General features: G+C 46.1%; 1 protein-coding gene across 1 annotated transcript in view; it reads right to left on the reverse strand.

Moving 5' to 3' along the window:
* Nucleotides 1-47: 47 nt before the first annotated feature.
* ATAD2 (ATPase family AAA domain containing 2) overlaps nucleotides 48-24,126 on the reverse strand; it is a 471,993-nt gene continuing 447,914 nt past the window's right edge. The window contains exon 28 of the mRNA XM_029591972.1: nucleotides 48-662. Within this exon, the coding sequence (XP_029447832.1) occupies nucleotides 621-662 (42 nt within the window). The 3' untranslated portion in view covers nucleotides 48-620. The remainder of the gene's footprint in view (nucleotides 663-24,126) is intronic.

Genomic DNA, 24,126 nt, shown 5'->3' on the forward strand with positions numbered 1-24,126 from the left:
TCTCTTTTTCCCCCCTGGCTGAAGCAAAGCATGATGTTCCAGTTGCGTTAAAAGCTTCAAGATTTATTGGTAAAAGATGGTAATCCCCATGCTACTCAATCTCTAGTTTCTGAACAATCGATCAGACAGAATAGGTCATCACATTGAACTTCTGCAAAACAGGATAAATCACTGGTTTATTAAACTCTGTAAATTTTCAAGACATTATGGGCCTGATTTATTAAGCTTTTCTCTCAGAGATGGAATGGTAGAAAAGTCTTAGTAAATCAGGCCCCATGTATTGACCTGGGATTGAAGGCCCTATGCTTGGGTTTCCTACATTAATTAGTATTGCCATCATGGCCCTTACTTTCAATTTATTAAACTATAAAAGGTATAAAAATAAAAAAAATGTCAAATATCCTTTTCCTTCACTTTGAGCACACACAAGAGAAAAATATTTTAATGATTTTATTTGATCATAGCACAATATACTTTGTGTTTATATGCAGTCATACTTGCTGTGACTAGGGCACAAATGATGAAGTAAACAAAATACAAGAAAAAGAAGTTTTGAAACTTGTTAAACAGATTTTAAAACCCACAGATCAAATTCTGTAATTTAATCCAAGATGAAGGACTCAAATGGAAACTCTGAAGTTTTCAATTTCTCTTTCCATTTCCTACAAGGAAGAAAAACACAGTTAAAGTAGAAAAGTACATATTCTTTTCAAATTTAACTTCTTATAATGAGACAGAAAATGAGAACAAAGTTGTATAAATTAAGATTATATTATTGATGGGTAGCACACCAAGAAACCAAGTTTGCTAACCTATCAACAGGATGAATTAGCTATAAAATATGAGTGACATCTGACAGTACCAAAATGAACCCAGCTCTGAAAACTCAAAACTTTATTGAGAATGCACAGAAGTTCTCACATGTACTAACTGCCTCATGAGCCCCTTAATCTTTTCCAGTGCTTAAGTGTTAGCGAGGTAGTCTACTGTTCAGGAAGGTGGGTATTATGTATGGCTAATTCATCCCATCAATGGAGAACCCTATCTACAGGTAAGCAAATTTGCTTTTTCCATTAACAAGCAAGCAAAAACAAGTTATAATTTTTATTTATTTATTTATTTGAAGGTTTTGTATACCGACATTCGTTAAGAAAACATCACATTGGTTTCCATAGAACAATAAGTAGCCAACAGGGCTTTACAAAGAACCTGATAAAATAAACTGGGGAGGGGGAGAAGAGGGGGGCGGGGGGCGGGGATTAGAGAGTGCGGGGAACGAAGGTTATGCTGTACATATAGGTTAACATAAAACATAGTTAAATACAATTATAATTAGTGTACAAGATAATATAGTTAATACAAATATATAGTTAATACAAATTATAGTTAATAAAAATATAGATAATGTACAAGTATTGATAATGTACATTGAGAACTCGGAGGAGGAGAGAGTTAGGAGAGGGGTATTTGGTAGGGGGCCTAGGAGGGGTGAGGGGAAGGGAGCCTAGGGGTGGGGGGCCTAGGGGGGGTGAGGGGAGGGGTAGGGAGAAGGAGGCAGGGTAAAGGAAAGAAGGTGAGGTAGGAATAGTGGGCTCATGAGTTGTAACGGGCGAACATGAGTATGATCAGGCTCATGAAAGGGATCGGGCTTATGAGTAGGATCGGGCGAACAGCCAGGTCTTGAGGTTCTGTCTGAATTTCTTAGTGCAGGTTTCAAGGCGAAGGTGGGTGGGCATAGAATTTCATAGGGAGTGAGCAGTCTCAAACTGAAGGTTGTATAATTATTTGAAAACAATCTGGTCTCACCAAATGAATAATATGCTATTGGATGAACAGGCTGCACAAAACAGCTTGCCCAAAGTCAAAGAAAGCTTAAATCCAGAACCTCCAGGGTAGCATTCTCTGACATGCTCCCTGTTCCACGAGCAGGTCACCAGAGGCAGGCAGAGCTCCGGAGTCTCAATGCGTGGATGAGAAGATGGTGCAAGGAAGAGGGATTCAGTTTTGTTAGGAACTGGGGAACCTTTTGGGGAAGGGGGGAATCTCTTCTGAAGGGATGGGCTCCACCTTAACTAAGGTGGAACCAGACTGCTGGCGCTAACCTTTAAAAAGGAGATAGAGCAGCTTTTAAACTAGAACAAAGGGGAAAGCAGACAGTCGCTCAGCAGCGCATGGTTCGGAGAGAGGTATCTTCAAAGGATACCAATAATAATGCATTAGAATTAGGGCATCCCAACAGTGAGATTCCAATAATAAGAAAAGTAGTCCAAGTGCCTGTAACTAAAAACTCACCTGAGCTAAAAAATTCTAACTTATCCCTATCAATTAAAAAGCAGAATGAAAATACAAACAAAAAACAAACTTTGAAATGTTTGTATGCTAATGCCAGAAGTCTTCTTAAGAAGTAAGATGGGAGAATTAGAATGTATAGCAGTGAATGATGACATAGACTTAATTGGCATCTCAGAGACATGGTGGAAGGAGGACAACCAATGGGACAGTGCTATACCGGGGTACAAATTATATTGCAATGACAGAGAGGAGCACCTGGGAGGCGTAGGATGTTTATTCTGTTGGCATAGAGTCCAACAGGATAAACATCCTGCAAGAGACTAAATGCAAAATTGAATCTTTATGGGTAGAAATCCCCTGTGTGTCGGGGAACACTATAGTGATAGGAGTATACTACCGTCCACCTGGTCAAGATGGTGAGACGGACAGTGAAATGCTAAGAGAAATTAGGGAAGCTAACCAAATTGGTAGTGCGGCAATAATGGGAGACTTCAATTACCCCAATATTGGCTGGGTAAATGTATCATCGGGACACACTAGAGAGAACATTCCTGGATGGAATAAATGATAGCTTTATTTATTTTTATTTATTTATTATTTTTCTATACCGACATTCGATCTGAGATATCACATCGGTTTACATTCAGGTACTGTAGGTATTTCCCTATCCCCAGAGGGATTACAATCTAAGTTTTGTACCTGAGGCAATGGAGGGTAAAGTGAATTGCCCAAATTGGCTCAAGAACCGATGAGAAAGGGAGCAATTTTAGATCTAATTCTCAGTGGAGCACAGGACTTGGTGAGAGAGGTAACGGTGGTGGGGCTGCTTGGCAATAGTGATCATAATATGATCAAATTTGATTTAATGACTGGAAAAGGAACAGTGTGCAAATCCACGGCTCTCGTGCAAAACTTTCAAAAGGGAAACTTTGATAAAATGAGAAAAATTGTTAGAAAAAAACTGAAAGATGCAGCTACAAAAGTAAAAAATGTCCAAGAGGCGTGGTTCATTGTTAAAAAATACCATTCTAGAAGCACAGTCCAGCAGTATTCCACACATTAAGAAAGGTGGAAAGAAGGCAAAACGATTACCGGCATGGTTAAAAGGGGTGGTGAAAGAAGCTATTTTAGCCAAAAGATCTTCATTCAAAAATTGGAAGAAGGATCCAACAGAAGAAAATAGGATAATGCATAAACGTTGGCAAGTTAAATGTAAGACATTGATAAGACAGGCTAAGAGAGAATTTGAAAAGAAGTTGGCATAGAGGCAAATACTCACAGTAAAAACTTTAAATATATCCGAAGCAGAAAGCCTGTGAGGGAGTCAGTTGAATTGTTAGATGATCGGGGGGTTAAAGGGGCACTTAGAGAAGATAAGGCCATCGCAGAAAGATTAAATGATTTCTTTGCTTCAGTGTTTACTGAAGAGGATGTTGGGGAGGTACCCATACTGGAGAAGGTTTTCATAGGCAATGATTCAGATGGACTGAATCAAATCACGGTGAACCTAGAAGATGTGGTAGACCTGACTGACAAACTGAAGAATAGTAAATCACCTGGACCGGATGGTATACACCCCAGAGTTCTGAAGGAACTTAAAAATGAAATTTCAGACCTATTAGTAAAAATTTGTAACCTATCATTAAAATCATCCATTGTACCTGAAGACTGGAGGATAGCTAATGTAACCCCAATATTTAAAAAGGGCTCCAGGGGTGATCCGGGAAACTACAGACCGGTTAGCCTGACTTCAGTGCCAGGAAAAGTGCCTGGAAAGTGTTATAAACATCAAAATCACAGAACATATAGAAAGACATGGTTTAATGGAACAAAGTCAGCATGGCTTTACCCAAGGCAAGTTTTGCCTCACAAATCTGCTTCACTTTTTTGAAGGAGTTAATAAACATGTGGATAAAGGTGAACCGGTAGATGTAGTATACTTGGATTTTCAGAAGGCGTTTGACAAAGTTCCTCATGAGAGGCTTCTAGGAATGAGATAGGTGGCGATATCCTTTTGTGGATTGCAAACTGGCTAAAAGACAGGAAACAGAGAGTAGGATTAAATGGACAATTTTCTCAGTGGAAGGGAGTGGGCAATGGAGTGCCTCAGGGATCTGTATTGGGACCCTTACTTTTCAATATATTTATAAATGATCTGGAAAGAAATCCGACGTGTGAGGTAATCAAATTTGCAGATGATACAACATTTTTCAGAGTAGTTAAATCACAAGCAGATTGTGATAAATTGCAGGAAGACCTTGTGAGACTGGAAAATTGGACATCAAAATGTCAGATGAAATTTAATGTGGATAAGTGCAAGGTGATGCATATAGGGAAAAATAATCCGTGCTATAGTTACACAATGTTAGGTTCCATATTAGGTGCTACAACCCAAGAAAGAGATCTAGGCGTCATAGTGGATAACACATTGAAATTGTTGGCTCAGTGTGCTGCGGCAGTCAAAAAAGCAAACAGAATGTTGGGAATTATTAGAAAGGGAATGGTGAATAAAACGGAAAATGTCATAATGCCTCTGTATCGCTCCATGGTGAGACCGCACCTTGAATACTGTGTACAATTCTGGTCGCCGCATCTCAAAAAAGATATAATTGCGATGGAGAAGGTACAGAGAAGGGCTACCAAAATGATAGGGGGAATGGAACAGTTCCCCTATGAGGAAAGACTAAAGAGGTTAGGACTTTTCAGCTTAGAGAAGAGATGTCTGAGGGGGGATATGATAGAGGTGTTTAAAATCATGAGAGGTCTAGAACGGGTAGATGTGAATTGGTTTTTTACTCTTTCGGATAATAGAAAGACTAGGGGGCACTCCATGAAGTTAGCATGTGGCATATTTAAAACTAATCGGAGAAAGTTCTTTTTTACTCAACGCACAATTAAACTCTGGAATTTGTTGCCAGAGGATGTGGTTAGTGCAATTAGTATAGCTGTGTTTAAAAAAGTATTGGATAAGTTCTTGGAGGAGAAGTCCATTACCTGCTATTAATTAAGATGACTTAGAAAATAGCCACTGCTATTACTAGCAACGGTAACATGGAATAGACTTAGTTTTTGGGTACTTGCCAGGTTCTTATGGCCTGGATTGGCCATAAGATTGTTGGAAACAAGATGCTGGGCTTGATGGACCCTTGGTCTGACCCCGTATGGCATGTTCTTATTGTCTTCTCGAGACATCTTCTTCAGACAGTAGAAAGGATGGCAGACAGTAGAAAGGATGGCAAAGTCACAGCTTTGTAAATGTTTAATAGGATTGGTTCTAAAATGAGCCACTGAAGTTATGGCTTTCAGTTGATAAGCATTGACAGTCTGAAATCTGTAAGCCAGCTAATGCATAACAGTGCACTTTACAGATCAATAGCCAAAGGGATAAGGTTTGTTTGGCAATTGCCCTTTCCAATCTATTGGGAAAGAACATGAGCAGTTGAGAAGCTCAAGAGCGAAGCTGAGTCCTCTTTAGTTAATACGTCAGGACTCTTACAGTTCAAGGAGTGAAGAGCTCATTCTCCTTTGGATGCATGTAATCTTTGAAAGAATAACATAGTAATGACAGTAGAAAAAGACCAAATGGTCCATCCAGTCTGCCCAGCAAATTTCTTATGGTAGTAATTGATGCTTCGTGTAGGTTATCCCCATGTTTCTGTTAGGGGTAGTAACTGCTGCTCCATGCAGTTTAGCCCCCAAGTCTTATGTTAAGGGTAGTAATATTAACAATCAAAAGCAAGCAACTATCAAACCCATAACAAAATTACTGCTGGCAACATTTTGAGTGTGATGTAGGTAGCACAATATTTTGATTAATGTGCAATGCAGATACACTTTCAAAAGGAACTTGCGGTGAGCCTGTACCTCCCTACTTGTTTATATGGAACATGCCACTTATTTGTCTATCTGGATTAAGATTCTCTTTCCTGAGAGGAGGTGAGAGGGAGTCAGAGTATAGTGAATGGCTTGCAGCCCAAGGTGGTTGCTTTTCAGATGATTCTCTAGTGAAAACCATAAACCTTAGGTCCATGTTGTACTGGTGTACACCCCTACCATCTCGAGAGAGTTATCGGTAAACAAAGTCATTTGATGTGGCGGGATGTGTAATGATAATTCTCCAATGAACTGCTAAACCGTGTATAACATTACATCAATACTCATAACACTGGTTACATGTATTGGGTATGAAACTTGTAGATTTCTAGCTACAACCAGACCTCATATAACAATTTGGAGAGTTTATTTTGTGCTTACTCTCACAATCAAGTATACCACATATATCAAATTTTGTGTGTGTATTGTGGTTCCTTTTAGATTTTTCAATCATCGGTCATGGCTGTATGCTCTTATTTCAAAAACATCTTTTTTTGTATTTTTTTTTTAAAAATTTTCATTTTAAATTTTTCATTTTGAATTTTTTTTATCCATTTCTTAAATGTTTAAAGAGCTTTAAATATACAAATCACTTATCTTTGGACTTGAGTGATCAAAAAACGCTGAGATCATGAGCTTTGTGCCCAAACGCTGAAATGCTAGACTCTATGCCCAACACGGCTCGTGTTTCTTTGTTGCTTCTTCAGGGGCATTGCAATTTCTTTTTCAGCATTTCTCAGTTATCACCTGACTTCAACAGCGTTGACAGGGACAGGAGCCTCCGCAAGGTAACCTCTAGTGCCGTCCTCTTGAGGGGTGAACAAGGAGATTCCACAAACTTGTCCGGCGGGAACTGAAGAAAGTCCAGGTAATACCCTTCTCGGATGATGGCGAGGACCCACTGGTCCGATGTAATCTCGACCCACCTGCGGTAGAAGAGGGTTAGCCTGCCCCCTATGGCTGCTACCCCCGGATGGGTCAGCTGATTGTCATTGTGGGGTACGGCTGGGACCCGAACCCGAGCTGGTTCCCCTCTTGTTGCGCTTAGTCCGAAAGGACTGGTTCCTGGCCTGCGAACGAGGTGCTTGGTAGCGAGTCCTGTAAGGGTTGAAGTGCTGAGAGTTTCTACCTCTGGATGGTCTAGGAAAAGGGCGCTGGCTCCTCCTTGACCTGTCTTCTGGTAGACGGGGTAATGGAGATGCGCCCCATTTATTGGCCAGTTTCTCGAGGTCGCTGCTGAACAGGAGGGATTTCCTTAAAGGGCATTCTCGTGAGACGTTTCTTGGAGGAGGAGTCGGCTGACCAATTACATAGCCAGAGCTGTCTCCTGGCTGCCACTGAGGATGACACTCTCTTGGCTGCCGTACGGACTAGGTCGGAGGCTGCGTCAGTGAGGAACGAGAGAGCTGATTCCATCTCTTCTCCCGGGGTGTTGTTCCTAGCCTGTGATAAACAGGAACGTGTCACCACGGTGCAGCAGGTCGCAATTCGTAGGGACATGGCTGCCACCTCAAAGGCGTGTTTCAGAATGGCGTCCATGCGCCGGTCATGTGTATCCTTGAGGGCCGTCCCCCCTTCCACCGGAATGGTGGTGCGCTTCACAATTGCGCTAACTATGGCGTCTACCTGGGGGCACGCCAGCATCTCCTTGGTCGCCGGGTCTAAGGGGTACATGCCAGCCAAGGCCCGACACCCTTTGAATGAGGCCTCCGGCGCATTCCATTCCAGATCGATTAGCTGCTGTGCTGCTCGTAGGAGGGGAAAATGGTGAGTCGTTTGGCGCAGGCCCTCTAATGGGGTTCATTCTAGGTTCCCCTGGGGTGTCATGGCCCGGGAGAGCCAGTTCAGACAGGCATTGTGAGATCAGGCCTGGGAGATCCTCTTTCAGAAAGAAACGCCTCATGGTCCGATATGGTTCAATCCCCGAGGGGAGTTCTCCCTCCTCAGGGGGCTCGTCATCTTCCTCAGAGCAATCTGAATCCCCATAAGTGGGGCTTCCGGGTGGCGAGTGGCCGTGCCTAGGCCTTGCGGGTCCAGGGGCCGGGTCATTCGGTACGTATGGACCCGTTCGGGGAGCAGACTGCATTGTGACAAAGGCATGAATCCCCTTGAATAATTCCACCCAGGAGAGCGAAGCTGGATCTGACCTTAGGGGCACCAGGTCTCTCGGGTTCCCTGGCAGCTCACCGCTGCCTGCTAGGTCCGGGGTGTTCCCTGAGGAACTGGCAAGTACGCTGGGCTGCGACCGGTCCTGGCCTGGAACTCCCAGGGCCTCTTCACATTGGGCACATAGGGAGTCTGCTTCCTCGCTCTGAGTGGCTCTGAGGTTGCATGTCGAGCAGAGGCTTATGCCTGATTCTGGAGGTGCCGGCTCCGCTGACGCATGGGCTCTCTTACGCTCCATCTCGTCTGTGAACCCAGCTGGAGTCTGCGCTTTGTAATATGCGCGAAAGATGTGCACCTACCAATCTGCGCTTATCCACGTGCGCCTGTCCACGTGCGCTTACCAACGTGTGCGTAGCAACGGACGCCTATCAACGTGCGCCCAGGAACATGCGCCTATGAACGTGAGCTTAGCAATGGGCGCCTATCAACGTGTGCGTAGCCACGTGCGCTTAGCAACGGGCGCCTATCAACGTGCGCCCAGGAACATGCGCCTATGAACGTGCGCTTAGCAACAGGCACCTATCAACGGGCGCCTATCAACGTGCGGGTAGCAACGGGCGCCTATCAACGTGTGCGTAGCAACATGCGCCTATTGCACGGCTGACGAACCAGGGCAGAAGGTGAGCAGGCAGGCAAAATGGCGACCCCCTTGGCGGGTTGCCACGTAGGCAGACTCTGCTAATCCTCGCTTCCTCGGAGACCAACAAGTAAAGATGTACGCCTTACCTTGTCTTCGGCACTTCCCGGCTGCGACCCGGGCGGTCTCCGGCTGTGGGGGGAGAGGGTAAGTACCGTCACCGCCGCGCTCGAGGAAGTGCACCCGCTGCCTCTAGGCCGCGCCCAAACTCGTCTCGCTCGGGGGCCAAGTCGATGCCGGGACAGAGGCTGCCTCTATGCCGCGCCCGAGCCCTTCTCCCTCGGGGGCTAGGTCCCTGCCGCGAGTCGGCCACCGGACCAAGGCTCTTACCTCCGAGGGGACCACGGAAATCGCCTCAGGAAACTCAACTGGGGGAGGGACCGAATGGTATCACCGCAGGAGTACGGGGCTCGTCTTCAAGTAGGTTTCTTCTATGAATTTAGTCGGTAGAATTTGGAAAAACGCTCAGCGAGCGTGAGATAGCTCCAAACTGCTTTGGAGACAGAAATTACTGAATTGCTGCACTTCCTGCGGGGGTATATGTACCCGTGCTGACGTCAGATCAGTCTCAAACTGCTAGCACGAGCACACTATACCCACTTGTTTTGAGTCCATCTGCTACACGCTAGGAAATTCCAAATTATCCATATCAACTAAAAAGAAGGCTCTGGAGATGGTTTTCAAGGGTGAGTCAGATGAACTGATCCAAATCATTGTGAACCTGGAAGATGTAGGAAACCAGATTGACATCTAAAGAATAGCAAATCACCTGGACCAGATGGCATGCACCCCAGGGTTCTGAAGAAACTAAAAAATGAAATTTCAGATCTGTTAGTTAAAAATTGTAATCATTAAAATCATCCATTGTACCTGAAGACTGGAGGGTGGCCAATGTAACCCCAATATTTAAAAAGGGCTCCAGGGGCAATCCGGCAAACTATAGACCTGTGAGCCTGAGTTCAGTGCTGGGAAAAATACTGGAAACTCTTCTAAAGATCAAAATTACAGAGCATATAGAAAGACATGGTTTAATGGAACACACTCAGCATGGATTTACCCAAGGGAAGTCTGGCCTCACAAATCTGCATCATTTTTTTGAAGGGGTTAATAAACATTGGATAAAGGTGAGCCAGTAGATGTAGTATATTTGCATTTTCAGAAGGCGTTTGACAAAGTCCCTCATGAAAGGCTTCTAAGGAAACTACAAAGTCATGGGATAGGAGGTAGTGTCCTTTCGTGGATTACAAACTGGTTAAAAGACAGGAAAGAGAGTAGGATTAAATGGTCAATTTTCTCAGTGAAAAAGGGTAAACAGTAGAGTGCCTCAGTAATCTGTACTTGGACAAATGCTTTTCAATATATTTATAAATGATCTGGAAAGGAATAGGACGAGTGAAGTAATCAAATTTGCAGATGATACAAAATTATTCAGAGTAGTTACATCACAAGCGGATTGTGAAATTGCAGGAGAACCTTGTGAGACTGAAAAATTGGCCATCCAAATGGCAAATGAAATTTAATGTGGACAAGTACAATATGATGCATATAGGGAAAAATAATATCTTAGGAGTTACCACCTAGGAAAATGATCTATGCGTCATAGTAGATAATACATTGAAATAGTCAGCTCAGTGTGCTGCGGCAATCAAAAAAGCAAACAGAATGTTAGCAATTATTAGGAAGGGAATGGGGAATAAAACGGAAAATGCCTCTATCACTCCATGGTGAAACTCCACCTTGAGAACTGTGTACAATTCTGGTTGCCGCATCTCAAAAAAGATATTGTTGTTCTGGAGAAGGTACAGAGAAGGGAGACCAAAATGATAAAGGGGATGAACAGCTTCCCCTATTAGGAAAGGCTAAAGAGTTTAAGGCTGTTCAGCTTGGAGAAGTGATGGCTAAGGAGGGATATATGTTAGAGGCTTTTAAAATCATGAGAGGTCTAGAATGGGTAAATGTGAATCAGTTATTTACTCTTTTGGATAATAAAAGGACTAAGGGGCACTCCATGAAGTTAGCAAGTAGCACATTTAAAACTAATCTGAAAACTTTCTTTTTCACTCAACGCGCAATTAAGCTATGGAATTTGTTGCCAGAGGATGTGGTTAGTGCAGTTAGTGTAGCTGGCTTTAAAAAAAGGTTTGGATAAGTTCTTGGAGGAGAAGTCCATTAACTGCTATTAATCAAGTTGTCTTAGAAAATAGCCACTGCTATTACTGGCATCAGTAGCATGGGATGTACTTAGTAGGGATGTGCAGAAGGAAAAATCTGTTTCGTTTAAATGATTCGTGGGGACCCCAATTCGTTTCATTAGTTTCATAGGGAAAAAACCCCCAATTCGTTTATTAGTTTCATTCGTTTTCGTTTTGCCATTAGTCAATGGGGGAAGTATTTGCAGCCTATTTTTGGCTGCAGAATTGGGGTTTTCTTATCAATTCGGATGAAACTACTGGGTAGCAATCATCAAAATGAGAAAAGAGCTCCAAGGTACTTAAGACTAATGCAAAGTGGTATGAATAGCCTAAGGCACTGTAAAGGGGCAAAGGGGTACCAGAAGAGGCAAGAGTGCTTTAACAGAGGTGCAACAGACAGGCACAGCGTTTGGGGTTAGGCCCTTGTAGTGACTTAAGGGCTGGGCAAACAGGCACAGCGGTTGAGGTCAGGTACATGTGCTGATATTATCTGGAGCATATGAGGCAGTTGGAGCTGCTGCAAGGCTTTAAATTGCTTTTATTCATCTTGCCTTTCACAGGGAAAATCTGGAAACCCAAGCAAAGGCATGTTTATTTTCATAAACAATAGCATTTCCATCAACTCTGGTGCCAGCCTTGAGCGATGAGGGCTCATGATATCCCGTCATTGAAAATACATGTTCCCTAGGCACACTGGTTGGTGGACATGACAGATATCGCTGAGCTACTTTGGCTAGGTGTGGCCAGACAGTGGACTTGTGTGCCCATTATGCCAGCGGATCTGTCTCCATGTCCTCTGTGAGATACCGTGTCACTGACATTTGTGCTGGTGTCTCCTTTGCTTGAGTGGGCGAGAGTCCTTCTTGCCAGCTGCTTTCGCTCTAGCCTGTACCAGAAGAGATGATTTTTTTAGGGGCAACATGGCTTTGGTGTACTGAAGTAGAGGAGGAAGTACTAGCTGTTGCTGACAGAGTGCTGCTCCTGCTTGCACTACTTTCTGAAGTGCCTGCTGTTTCCTCTTCTGCTTCATGCCTAATCTGTCTCTGCCTATGGCGCTCCTCTTCACAGACCTTTCCTAACAGCATTTTCTTCACAAATGTGAGACAATCTGACTGTAGGGCGAGTTTCCCTTTCACAAGGGGATCACAGACTGTGGCGAGCATGTATGTGTCATCTTTTGTTAAAGGTCCTAATCTCTCTTGCACCTGCTTCTGCAAAAAGTCCAGACAACACAGAACTTATTCTGTTATTTCCTCTTCCTGTTTAAAGCCCTCCAAATTTTCCTCCAGAATATTAACTATAGGGATGATGTCAACCAAGGTGGCACTTCTGGAACTCAGCTCCTCCGTTGAATCCTTGAAGGGCTGCAGGATTTTTACCAGCTGACTAGGGGACTCTGCACACCTATGTCTATTTCCACAGAGAGTTCATATAGGTGGAATTCCACCGGGTGCCAATGTCTTGAATGAGACGCTTGTGAGGCATCCCCAAATCAGTCTGCTTTTGTCGGAGAACCTGCCCCGCCTTCACACTTCTGTGGAAGAACCCTGCTATGTTCCTGCACTTGTGTATTAAGTCCTGCAGGTATTCATTCGCTTGGTGCTTGGACTCCAACCCCAGAGCTAACTTCACTACCAGGTGCAGAGTGTGTGCAAAACATCGGATGTTCTGAAAGCCCCCGTCGGATATTGCCTTTACCATGTTTGCACCATTGTCTGTGACAAAAAACCCTGCCTGAATATTTCTGTCTCTCTGGTGTAGCCACGAGCACAGCTCAGGAGGAACCGCTCGTGATGAACAAGAAGATAGAAGCCAGAATTTAAAGTGCTGTACCACAGAGGATGGTTTTGGACGATTGCTGTGCTGGTATTAAAGTGAATCCCTTGAGGCAGGACGCTGTCCGAAACACGATCGTGTCGGGAACCTTTAATGGATGAGTATTTAAGTTCTTCTTATGTTTGGCAATATAGCAAACTGTGAGCCAAAAGTTGGTGTTAAAAATCTGGTCCTTTAGGAGCACGTTGTGGAAAAAGGTTTTTAAAAAAAACGGACAAAAAAATAATTTAGAAGGTTGTTGTAATAAAAAGTAAGGTGACCCTATACCAAATTAGAGTCTGTAGTTTATCACAGACCCTTAGATTAAGGGGCCTACGTATGAAATTTTGAGTTGACTATGGTATTGTAAGAAATTGATATTAACCAGTTGAACCACTGTTTTTTGAGTCTCTGGTGTAGGTGCCTGCTCGCAAACATCTGTCTGATGCATACTAGAATATTGGCTGAGATATGGGCCTCGTCTGTCAGGTGGGTATGCAGTAAAGCCCACCTCCACCCTGATACTTGTTCACTAATAGAGCTGCTGCCTGCCTGCCCCTGCCTCAGTCCGGTCCCACCAGTGTGCTGTCAGGGAGAGATAAGAGTGTGAAGCATTCATGGCGGTCCAGATATCGCAGGTGAAATGCACATTCCTCTCTACCTTAGCTAGCAGCGCTTGGATGCGACTGCGACACTTGTTGTACAGGCTGGGATGACCTTTCTGCTAAATGTGGTTCTGGAGGGGACTTTGTAATTTGGAGCTAAGACCTGCAGCAACGCTTGAAACCCACATTCTCCACTACCTGCAAGGTCTGGTCGTCAAAGGCAATCATTTCCCCGATCCTCCTGGTTACAACTTTTGAGGCTGCCTGCCTCCTTCCCCAGGATATCGTTATCGAACACCACCCCATTTCCTCCATGGTGGTTGTTGCTTCTGACGCATGGCAGGGGGCTGCTGGACTGCCACCTGACTGTTAAAAGGGACTGAGGGCGTGGGATGACTCTGCAGTCTTTGCCGGAGAGCGGGGCCGCTGGTGAAGATGGCGGAGAGCGGCTGCCTTTCACCCTGGCCGAAGAAATATCTCTCAGCCCCGGCGAGCCGACAACTCCTTCCATGCCCTGTAGACCCCTGATTGAAGGGGGGGGGGGGGTGGAACAGCAGATACAGGAGATGCCGATTCAGCCAGTTGAAAAATCAGAAGACTCCCAGAGAAGAGGTATGGATTCCAGACCTGCTTCGGTGAGTTCTGTTTAATCAGACTCCAGGGAGGGAGAGGCAGAATCTAGGCTCGATGAGCCGGGCGCTAAAGGCCTTCTAGACAAAGGAGGTGAGGGGAAAGGTATACAAGTAATATTGAAATACCCCTTAAGAGTGCCTGAAAAAATAACAATTGAAGAGATTTGGAAGGCCCTGACTACAATGAATATGGCTATAATTGACTTGACATACGCTGTTAAAGAAAATATGGGAAAGACTAATCTTTTGGAGTCAAAAATTTTAACTGTTGAAAAATCCCTGGTAGAAAATGAAAAAGAAATTAAAGAAGTACAGATTAATCTTATAAAATCAGAATCCTTTGTTGAAAGAAAGATGGATTTTCTGGAAAATCTAATAAGAAGAAATAACCTCAGAATACTAAATTTCCCGAAAACAAGATGGATGCCATTGAAAGACCTGATAAAGGGTTACTTTATTAACATTTTGGCTTATACAGAAAAAACATTGCCAGCTATTTCCAAATTGTACTATCTACCAGGAAGACAAGAAAAAGAAAAAGAGAAAATACAACAACAAGATGAATCAATGGAAAATATTACCCCAAGAGATAATTTAACAGAATTTTTGGAGAAGTCCTTTGAAGCAAAAATTGAAGAAAGAGCTACAGTTTTTATTACCTTTCTCCAAACATCAGAAAGGGATGAAGTTCTAAAGAGATCCTTTAAAAAGCAATCAGAACTTTTCTATGGCTTTCAATTACGAGTCTTTCCAGACATTACGAAGAAAATTCAGGAGAAAAGAAAGGACTTCCTGAAAATGAGAAATGAGATTGTGACCAGGGGAGCCAAATTTCATCTTAGGTACCCTTGCCGTTGTGTGCTGATTTATCAAGACAACAAGTATATTTTCACAGAGATAGAACAACTGCGTGTATACCTGGACACCCACTCTATATAGTTCTAGAAGAGTAGGCTAATGTAAATGATAACTGCACTATCACGATGTGTCTGCATTATTACTTTTGAAAAAGTTTTATACCTATTACTCCGTTTTGAAGTGGGTCTCCATTTTCTTATAATGAATGGAAATGTTATATTGATATTGTTTCCTGAATTATGATGGGAATTGATATTTGGTGTTCTGTATAATAATCCATGCTTTTCCTTCATATTGTTTCAATGTAATTTGAATAATTTGAAAATTTAATAATTAAAAAATTAAAAAAAAAAAGAAGCAGGTGGTGGTGGTGCATCATGTTTAAATTTAAGTTTTTTCTCGATGGAACTGCCTGCCCCTTCAGAGATTTTAGATTGGAACAGCTCCCTTTTTTTTTTTTTTTTTTTTTTTTTAACTTTAATGGGGGACTGGCACTAACATAAGAACATACGAAATTGCCATGCTGGGTAAGACCAAGGGTCCATCAAGCCCAGCATCCTGTTTCCAACAGAGGCCAAACCAGGCCACAAGTACCTGGCAATTATCCAAACACTAAGAAGATCCCATGCTACTGATGCAATTAATAGCAGTGGCTATTCCCTAAGTAAACTTGATTAATAGCAGTTAATGGACTTCTCCTCCAAGAACTTATCCAAACCTTTTTTGAACCCAGCTACACTAACTGCACTAACCACATCCTCTGGCAACAAATTCCAGAGCTTTATTGTGCACTGAGTAAAAAAGAATTTTCTCCGATTAGTCTTAAATGTGCTACTTGCTAACTTCATGGAATGCCTCCAGTCCTTCTATTATTCGAAAGTGTAAATAACCAAGTCACATCTACTCGTTCAAGACCTCTCATGATCTTAAAGACCTCTATCATATCCCCCCTCAGCCATCTCTTCTCAAAGCTGAACAGCCCTAACCTCTTCAGCCTTTCCTCATAGGGAGCTGTTCCATCACCTTTATCATTTTGGTTGCCCTTTCCCTGTACCTTCTCCATCGCAACTATATCTTTTTTGAGATGTGGCAACCAGAATTGAACACAGTATTCCCACATGACCTTCTCCTTTTGAAGTGCCTCCTCTGTCAGTGCTAATCACTCGAACACATCTTTCCCTGACATCATGGATTTAATGTCACTGTCTACTAGGGATTTCAATTAAAATTATTATTTCTTTATTGGTGACTGAACACCTCTGTACCACTATATGTGAGTGGAAAACTACACACACACATAGACACACAGTGCAGTGTCTTGCTGTACCTACAACTGAGACTGCTCTGTGTCCACAAAAAATGAAACTCCAGAGAAAAGACTGGAAGCCTCAGCAAGCCCAATTCCTAGTGATGCTGCTTGTTTTTTGAAAATACCAACTCCCAGACAGCCACTGAAACTCTCACACTATCTCCCACCCACACCACCCAAACCCTGCCTGCAACCTACCCCAGGGGGGTAAGATCAGCAGCAAAATGCCACTGCTGGCAGCTTGTCTCAGTTGGAGAGACAGAGAGACAGTCTGAGTTCACTAATAAAAAAAAAAAGTACAGTAAAAAAAAAGCCTGACTGCCTGGCAGGCACAGCAGCAAAAAAGAACAAATATCTTTTTCAGCAATAGAAAATTAATTGTAGCAAATTAGCAATAGCAATTGAACAAAGATTTGAGACACTCGGAGAGAGCTCAAAAGCAACGACCTTCTCAGACAGAAGCCAAGAAGAAAGTGCACTGTGTGGTATGCTTGCTTAAGGTAGAAATACAGCTAGAATAGCATCACAGAGCACTGAGAGCAGCGACCGGCTGAATTAGAAAAATGCTTTGCTCTCCTACGTTGGCATTCTGGTCTCCTTGCCAACCTGTCTGACCCACTCTATGACAGGGGTGTGAGGTCACTTATGACTCACAGGAAAGGGCTGGTTGTTGCTATGGATACTCCCATATGACCTTCTCCTATTTCAAAAGGCTGCTAAGAAAGCACTGTGAACCAAACAAATGAAACTAATATGAAAATTATTCCTTACCTGCTAATTTTCGTTCCTGTAGTACCATGGATCATTCCAGACGGTGGGTTATGTTCCCCATCCAGCAGATGGAGTCAGAACAAAAACTTTCAGGGGAGGACCTATATAACCACGCCTCCCCTGTCTCAATTCTCAGTAACTAGACTATCAAAGCCAAAAGAGAAGAGACAGAATCAGAGGGATCAAGTAACCAAATACAGGACAACCACCGGCAAAACCGAACCAGCAACTAGTCTTGTAACCAAAAACCTTAACGGTGAACTTGCAAACAGTACTGCGCGACAGAACAGACCCGCAGCACCCGAAGTACAGAGAGAAAGATGGATAGAGACAGGTAAGCAGGGATGTCCCACAAACAACGACCCCCAAAAATGAGGGAGGGCGTCTGGAATGATCCATGGTACTACAGGAACGAAAATTAGCAGGTAAGGAATAATTTTCATTTCCCTGTACGTACCAGGATCATTCCAGACGGTGGGATGTACCAAAGCTTCCCCATCATGGGTGGGCCGCGGACAGCCCTGCCTGGATGACCCTTTCCCCCAGCTGACTGCCCGACGGCGCATGAACGTCTAGGCGATAATGTCTCGCAAAAGTGTGCAGCGACTTCCAGGTGGCCGCCCTACAGATTTCCTGGGTGGAGACTGAAGAGCTCTCCGCCCAGGAAGTTGCCTGGGCGCGAAGAGAATGAGCCTTAACGACCAATGGCGGCGACTTACCTGCTCCCAGATATGCTGCTATGATCGCTCCCTTTAGCCAGCGAGCAATGGATTGCTTTAAGGCCATGCAACCCCTCCGGGGCCCCGACCAAAGTACAAACAAATGTTCGGAAAGCCGAAATTCATTCGTGACCTCGTGCATCAAAGAACGCAGGACATCTAGTCTGCGCAGGTCACCCGACTCCGAAGAGGGAAAGGATACGAGCTCCACTGATTGATTAAGATGGAATGTCGAGATCACCTTAGGTAAGAATGATGGAACCGTACGTAGTGAAACACTGCCAGGAGTAAACCGAAGGTATGGTTCCTGGCAGGAAAGAGTCTGCAGCTCGGAGATCCGATGCGCCGAGCTGATTGCAACCAGGAAAATGGTCTTGAGCGTGACATCCTTGATGGAAGCTGAATGCAAGGGCTCAAAAGGTGGACTGCAGAGAGCCCGGAGCACCAGGTTCAAGTTCCACGACAGACATGGCGGTCGGATTGGAGGCTTCAAATGTCTCACCCCTTTAAGGAAGCGCAAGATATCCGGATGGGAAGACAGAAGGATTCCGTCTCCACCCTGAAGGAAAGCTCCCAAGGCCGCCACCTGAACCCGGAGAGAGTTATAGGCCAGGCCCAGATCCAGACCCGCTTGTAGGAAGGAAAGAATCTGCCCCACTGAAGCCATCCAGTTGCCTGGATGGCTTGCGAGCCGCACCACTCCTCGAAGACCTTCCACACCCGAACATACGTAACCGAGGTGGATGTCTTACGCGCCCGCAATAGAGTCGAGATGACGGGCTCAGGGTAACCGCGACGCCTCAACTTGCGCCTTTCAAAAGCCAAGCCGCAAGACAGAAGCGATCTGCCGTTGCGAAAAATATTGGACCCTGACGGAGGAGCCGCGGCAGGTGACAGAGGCGAAGAGGGTTCCCCACCGCCAGGTGGAGAAGACCTGTGAACCACGGCCGTCTGGGCCACTCCGGTGCCACGAGGATTACCGGTCCCTGATGAGCCTCTATTAGTCGGATAACCTTTCCCACCAGCGGCCACAGTGGGAAGACATACAGAAGACACTGACGTGGCCACGGAAGAACCAGCGCGTCGACTCCTTCCGCTCCGTGTTCCCTTCTTCGACTGAAGAAGCGAGCGGGCTTTGCATTCCTGGCTGTCGCCATGAGGTCTAAGTGAGGAGTCCCCCAGCGCTTGATTATCAGATCCATCGCCTCCTCCGAGAGTTCCCACTCTCCGGGATCCAAGTGCTGTTGACTGAGGAAGTCCGCTTGTACGTTGTCGAGGCCCGCTATGTGGGAAGACGCCAGACGCAGGAGATGGAGCTCCGCCCATTCCATCAGCGTGTCGACTACCAACGATACGAGGTGACTCTTCGTGCCCCCCTGTCGATTGATGTATGCCACCGTGGTCGCGTTGTCCGACAGCACTCGCACTGCCCGAGCACCAAAGGCAGAAATCCCTGTGGAGCTAGATGAACCGCCCTGGCCTCCAGGCCGATTGCTCCGGCGACCATCGGCCCTGGATCGAGCTGTCTTGGCAAACCGCTCCCCAGCCTGTTAGACTGGCATCCGTGGTCACTATCACCCAGTCTGGAGCCTCCAGGGACACCCCCTGAGCCAAGTGATGAGGGTCCAGCCACCAACGGAGGCTGCGCCTCGTTGAGGTTGGGATTGGAAGGACCGCCTGGAAATCCCGTGACACTGGCTTCCATCGGGAAAGTAAAGCTCTCTGAAGGGGTCGCAGATGGGCGAAGGCCCACGGCACCAGATCGATGGTGGAGGCCACGGTTCCTAAAACCTGAAGGTAGTCCCACGCCGTCGGAGCCTCGAGCGCTATGAACCTGAGAATCTGCTCGCGTAGAGCCTGCGCTCTCTCCGGACTGAGAAACACCATGGCTGCCCTTGTGTCGAAATGAGCTCCTAGGAAGTCCAGCGACTGAGACGGCTTCAGCCTGCTCTTTGAGAAATTGACGATCCACTCCAGGGAATGGAGGAGCTGAATCACCCTGTCAACTGCCTGAACACCCTGGATTCGCGACTTTGCCCGAATGAGCCAGTTGTCCAGGTAAGGATGCACCAGGATTCCTTCCCTTCGGAGGGCCGCCGCCACTACCACCATGATCTTTGTGAACACCCGTGGGGCTGTGGCCAGACCAAAGGGTAGGGCCCGAAACTGAAAATGCTGTCCCAAAATCTTGAACCGAAGGTAGCGCTGGTGGGCCTGATGGATCGGAATATGAAGATACGCCTCCGTAAGGTCCAGTGAGGTCATAAATTCCCCCGGGTGTACCGCCGCCAGCACCGAACGGAGCGTCTCCATGTGGAAACGGGGTACCCTGAGGGAGTTGTTGACGGTCTTGAGATCCAGAATGGGTCGGAAAGTTCCTTCCTTTTTGGGAACTACAAAATAGACGGAATAATGGCCCCGACCCAATTCGGTGGCCGCCACCGGCACTATAGCCCCCAAGGCTAGGAGACGATCTAGAGTCTGCCGAACGGCTCTCTGTTTGAGAAGGGACTTGCAAGGGGAGAACAGGAACCTGTCTCGAGGTGTGCTCACAAAATCCAACGTATAGCCATGTCTTAGAATATCTAGAACCCATTGATCTGAGGTGATTTGGACCCATGCTTCGTAGAAGAGCGCAATTCGACCCCCCAACCAGGGAATCGAACCGTGGGTCCTCCTGGCATCATTGGGCAGACTTAGGGGAGGTGCCCGTACCATGCCCGTCCTTCCCAGAATGGCGTCCTCAAAAGGACCGGTTCCAAGTGTGCGAGCGGGAAGAAGGGGCCCGAGGCGGCTGTTGTCTCGTAGAGCGCATCCTGCGCTGATTTCGGTACCGGTTTCTGGAAGTATTGAAAGATCTGGAAGAGCGTGGCCGATCCTCCGGCAACTTATGCACCGCATTTTCGTTGAGTGACTTAATGATTTGATCCAGATCTTCCCCAAACAGGTACTTGCCCTTGAAAGGAAGAGACCCCAGTCGGGTCTTGGAGGAGGCATCGGCCGACCAGTTCCGTAACCAGAGGAGGCAACGAGCAGACACCGCTGCTACCATTGACCGTGCTAGGACTCTGAGAAGATCGTACAAGGCATCTGCTCCGTAGGCGACTACGGCCTCCAACCTGTCCGCCTGCTGGGCCCTCTGCGTCCGGTAAGGTCTGTGACGGGAGAAGCTGTTGGACCCACCGGAGGCCCGCTTGCTGCGCTAGCGAACTGCAAATGGCAGCCCGCATTCCCAGCGCCAAAACCTCGAAGACCCGTTTCAGGTACACCTCCAGCTTCCGATCCTGAATATCCTTCAAAGCCGTCCCGCCAGTGACGGGAATGGTAGTATGTTTTGTAACCGCTGAAACCACCGAATCCACTGCGGGGACGCGGAGCAGCTCCAAGAAATCCGATGGAAGAGGGTACAATTTTTCCATGGCTCTGCCAACTCTAAGATTGGCCTCTGGTGTATCCCACTCCCTGGCAATCAACTGCAGAATAGTGTGATGAGTGGGAAAAGCCTTTGCCAGGGGTCGAAGGCCCGCCAAGAACGGGTCCCCCTTCTTAATGTTCGGATCTGGTCCCACCGGATCCGGAGGAGGATCAATATCCATCTCCTGTAGAATGTGTGGTATGAGGTCATCTAATTCACCCGCTTGGAAAAGTCGCAGAACTCTGGGATCGTCGCCCTCAACCTGGGCTGCCAGGGTGGGGTCCTCGCCGACCGAATCCAGGAGAGGGTCCCCCCCGCCACCGCTGGCTGCGGCGCTGCCAGGGTAGCAGAGGTGCCCCGAGAGGGTCCCGGACCTCCTCCTGAGAGTGGAACGCTACCCTGGTGAAAAAGACCCCCCAGGGAGGGAGCCGGGCGAGCCAGCTTGGCTGGAGGAGGACCCCCTACTCCCATCAGCCTGTCCTTGCTATGTAAAAAAAGCCCTGTGCATCAGGACTATGAACTCCGGGGAAAAGGCAGAGACCCCGGAGGAAGGAGCACTCGAGGGCTCTCCGAGTTGAACATCAGGCTGAGCACCAGAGCCTAGGAACGGCAAGGTTGCCGAAATTTGGGCCTCTGCATCGTCATCTGACAGACCGGCATTTGGATCTGCAAACAAATGGCCGCCGTTCCTGCGCTCAGCGGAAACGGGGCCTGCGGCTTTCTGCCCACGCGGTCCTGCAGCCGCGCAGCCTCCCCGGGGGGGGGGGGGCTGTCCTCCCCTCCTGAAGAAACACTGGCACGATACCCTTCTCGGGACAGGGAGTCCCCCTGTCCGCCACCGACCTCAAAACTTGCCGGTCGCTGCATCGGTGAAGGGAAGGGCAGCTCGAGCGCGTGGCAATGCCTGCCGCGATGCCGGGAAGGAAAGGATTTGGACCCAGCCCGCTTCCCCACCCACCGACCCGAAGAGACCGTCGGGGAATGTGACTTCCCGACGGCGGGCGGCCTCGGGCAAGGAAATGACAGAAAAAAAGAAAGACAGCCTGTCAGCAAGTCATGGACAACTAGGGAGTGCAGACACTTCCCCGCCTTTAAGCTTTAAGTCAGATAAATATTAAACAGTACTTGATCCTTCGTACAGAAAAGAAAAGCCTAAAATCCTAAGGCCAAGTGCTGGGGACCTCAGTGTCCCCTGCTCACATCTGCTGGAGTCAGAACGATACTGAGAATTGAGACAGGGGAGGTGTGGTTATATAGGTCCTCCCCTGAAAGTTTTTGTTCTGACTCCATCTGCTGGACGAGAAACATAACCCACCGTCTGGAATGATCCTGGTACGTACAGGGAAATGATAGGTTTCATTCTGGGGGATCGCCATTCGTTTCGCGGTCCCACAAATCAAACGAATAGGGACATATTTGTTGCGGATGCCACATTCGTTGAAAACAAATGCACATCCCTACTACTTAGTGTTTTGGTAGTTGCTAGGTACTTGTAGCCTGGATTGGCCACTGCTGGAATCAGGATGCTGGGCTTGATGGACCCTTGGTCTGACCCAGTATGGAAATGTATTATGTTCTTATGCTTTTATGAGGCCTATGAATGCAGGGATCCAGGAGTCCTGGTGCATGACTGCCGAAGACAATCGCTACAATAACTCAGCTAAGTGAGTTGTGAGGGGTTAAAATCCCTGAATATTTATGAGTCAAGGCTCATAGCACCAGATTCTAGCCCTGGTTCTGACAGAACTGGAAGACTAAAGAATCATGAGAAAACTGACTTTGGATGGCTGCATCTTAATCATAAGAATAGTATTTGAAATTATTCTACAAATTCTGTCTATATTTTAAAAAAGATGATATTTAAAATCTGTTTGAGATATAAGTAAATATGGAAGGAACTGTTTAGTTATCTTCTACAGTTTAACATTTTGAATTTAAAATTAAAGTACATATTGCATCACTTTTTTCGGTTTACATCTCTTATATTTGGGGAGAATGGCAGCCTTATTTTAACTAAACATCACAGGAATTAATGGGTACTCATTTAAAAGAGAGAAAGCTGGTAGAAACATAAATGGCATTTCATTTTTGGAATTTTATTTATTTATTTATTATTTTTATATACCGACATTCGATCTGAGATATCACATCTATTTACATTCAGGTACTGTAGGTATTTCCCTATCCCCAGAGGGATTACAATCTAAGTTTTGTACCTGAGGCAATGGAGGGTAAAGTGAATTGCCCAAGATCACAAGGAGCGACACTGAAAGCTACTTGAAAATTTCTGGATTAAGGTAAGACTGCAGATGTAGTGTACAGTGGGCCCTAGAGTTACAACCGGCTTGACATACGAACAACTTGGTTTACAACTAAAATTTTAGTTTTGGTTACAACCAAAGTCTTGAGTTACAACCTGAATGCCGGCCAGGGCCATGTGTATCCGCTCATGTGTGCGGTTGCTTCTAATTGGACGTTTTTTCCTGTCAATTGCGGTTTTTTTTGGGCTTGGTGGGTGGGACTTCTGCTCTGCTGTTGCAGTGATTGGCTGCTGCCGCCGCCGATGAGGCCTGTCCATCTCAGGCACACCCAGAGCTGCAAATGTTCACAGGAGCACGTAGGCAGACTCGGCACGGCATTGCAGCAAGCAACAGCATCACTGGTGACCAAGGAAGCTTCTGTGCAGCAGCAGAAAGGTAGTGTAACACTCAGCTGGCTACAGCAAGGTATCAGGAGGGAAGGAATGAGTATGCTGGGAGGGGGAAATGAGTGTGCTCTGAGGGGGTGAGAAGGGGGTAATCCTCCCCCTCCTCCCTTCCTGCAAGCCAAAGATGTCAACTTG

This window comes from Rhinatrema bivittatum, chromosome 2 (genome assembly GCF_901001135.1).
Source record: "Rhinatrema bivittatum chromosome 2, aRhiBiv1.1, whole genome shotgun sequence".
Lineage (NCBI taxonomy): Eukaryota > Metazoa > Chordata > Amphibia > Gymnophiona > Rhinatrematidae > Rhinatrema > Rhinatrema bivittatum.